This window comes from Zingiber officinale, chromosome 3A (assembly GCF_018446385.1).
Source record: "Zingiber officinale cultivar Zhangliang chromosome 3A, Zo_v1.1, whole genome shotgun sequence".
Lineage (NCBI taxonomy): Eukaryota > Viridiplantae > Streptophyta > Magnoliopsida > Zingiberales > Zingiberaceae > Zingiber > Zingiber officinale.
Window position 1 is genome coordinate 16,653,335 of NC_055990.1, and position 2,170 is coordinate 16,655,504.

Sequence of the window (2,170 nt, forward strand, 5' to 3'; positions counted from 1 at the left end):
AAACACAATTATATGATAAAACACTATTCTTGTTGCCAAAATACCAAACTTCATCTCAAATTCCCAACAAAATTAACCAAATCCAAAAACATAATATTCCAAATTCAAACCGCCCAAACTACTCAAAACATTAAATTTCTGCAGCAATCAATATCTTCTTCTCCATATCAAATTCTCAATCATACCACCTATACTGCAACTTGCATTTAATAATACGAAGTGATATTAAGCTTAACTAAAATCTTACACTGGAAACACAGGTTAAACAAAGAACTGAATCTTACTTACTTTAACATGTGTTTAACATATGTGTTTCCATATCAAAATTCTACAGCAATTTCCATATCTTCTTCTTTGTTTAACATGTGTTTCCAAAATTCCATATCAAATTTCTGCAGCAATCATACCACAATAATTACACCGGAAACAACATGATAAACAAAGAACTGAAATCTTACTTACTTTAAGAGGTAGATATTGGAAGAAAAATTTCTTGATAAGTTTTAGCTTTCTGAAAAAGTAAAAATTAGATAAATAAGCGATTAAATTCATTAGTATGTAACTTAGAAAGCTAATAATGAAATATAACTTACTTTAGTCTTCTTTTTCAGTTCATGTATATGTCGAAGCCAATCACCCCCACACAGTAGAGTCTGCACCGTGTCTAGAGAGAGAGATGAACGATAAGAATCAATAACTCTTGTCCCTGCACTAAATGTTGCTTCTGAAGCCACTGAACTCACTGGAATAGCTAAAATATCAGCTTCTATCTTTGACAATATTGGATACTGCATTCTATTCATCCTCCACCATTCTAAACATGAAAAAATTTTAGGAATCTCATTCTTCTTTAGACGACCCTTTTCAAGATAATCTACCAATTCAGATCTCTTAGTCTCTGAAGTTTCAACTTTTGCACAATATTCATCAAAATCATCCCAATTATACACAGAATTTTGTTGACTTCTTCTAGCACTTGAAGAACCAAAACTCTCAGACTCAGGTAAATGAGGCGCTCCTTTATTAGTTTCTTCAACAACATACTCCTCATAAAGAGAATTAATTATCTCCTTAACTTTTGAGATATGCTTAGAGGCATCCAATTCAGAATAAAGCTTAGGAAAACAAAATTCAACTGCAAGCATTTTTTTGGTTGGATCTAACACAACAGCTATAGCCATCAATAAATTACAATCACCCCAATATTTGTCAAATTTTTCTTTCATTTTACTAGCTAATTGCTTAAGAAACAAATCTTCATGTTGTGCATAAATATCCAATGCTAACTTTATATTTTGAACTTCTTGAAGAAATAAATTTGAAGTAGGATACTCGCTACCTGAAATAATGTGTGTGGTTGTCCAAAAGCCTCCAACAGTGAGCAAATCTTTTGAGCTTTATCCCATTCTTCTTCTTGAGGGCAGCAACCATAAAAGGGATCACGTTCTTTGAACATCTTAAAAGCTTCTTTGAACTTGAGTGCACAACTTAACATCTCAAAAGTCGAGTTCCACCTGGTTTTGCAATCACGAATCAATTTTTTATCCTTCAACTGTAATTGTTGCACACACTCTGCAAATTGCACACGTCTTGCCTCTGAACGATTTACATATTCTACACTTTCCCTTATATTACCAATAATACCTTCAATCTCCCTCAATCCATCTTGAACGCACAAGTTCAAGATATGTGCACAACAGCGAACATGAAATAAATTTCCTTCACATGCCAATGTTCTTGACCTTTGAATGGTATCTTTCATATATCGAATAGCCAAATCGTTACTTGAAGCATTATCAATTGTAAAAGTGAAAACCTTGTTTTCAATGCCCTACTCTTTCATACACTTGAACATGGCATCGGAAATTTGAAGACCTTCCCTTGGTGGTGGAATGTTAATGAAACTTAAAACTCTCTTTTGTAAATTCTAACAAGAATCAATCCAATGCCCAGTGACAACCATGTATTCAATCTTTTGAGTCTTTGACTTCCAACAATCTGTTGTTAAACTTATTTTATCAACACACTCAAGACTTTTCTTCAACCTCTTTTTCTCAATCTCATAAATTTTCATACAATCTGCTCTGCATGTTGTCCTGCTAATTTTTTGTCATTTCGGCATTCCACGCCTCATCATTAAATTGAACCCCTCTTCATCAAGACTGGTGAA

At 33.3% G+C, this 2,170-nt stretch overlaps 1 protein-coding gene across 1 annotated transcript; it reads right to left on the reverse strand.

The window, feature by feature from the left end:
* Positions 1–320: 320 nt before the first annotated feature.
* Positions 321–1,762, reverse strand: LOC122050216 (zinc finger BED domain-containing protein RICESLEEPER 2-like). The gene is made up of 3 exons (XM_042611143.1): positions 1,340–1,762; positions 594–1,241; positions 321–392 (listed from the first exon to the last, which is right to left on the reverse strand). The coding sequence occupies exons 1-3, from the start codon at positions 1,760–1,762 to the stop codon at positions 321–323; spliced, it is 1,143 nt and encodes a 380-aa protein (XP_042467077.1).
* Positions 1,763–2,170: the final 408 nt, after the last annotated feature.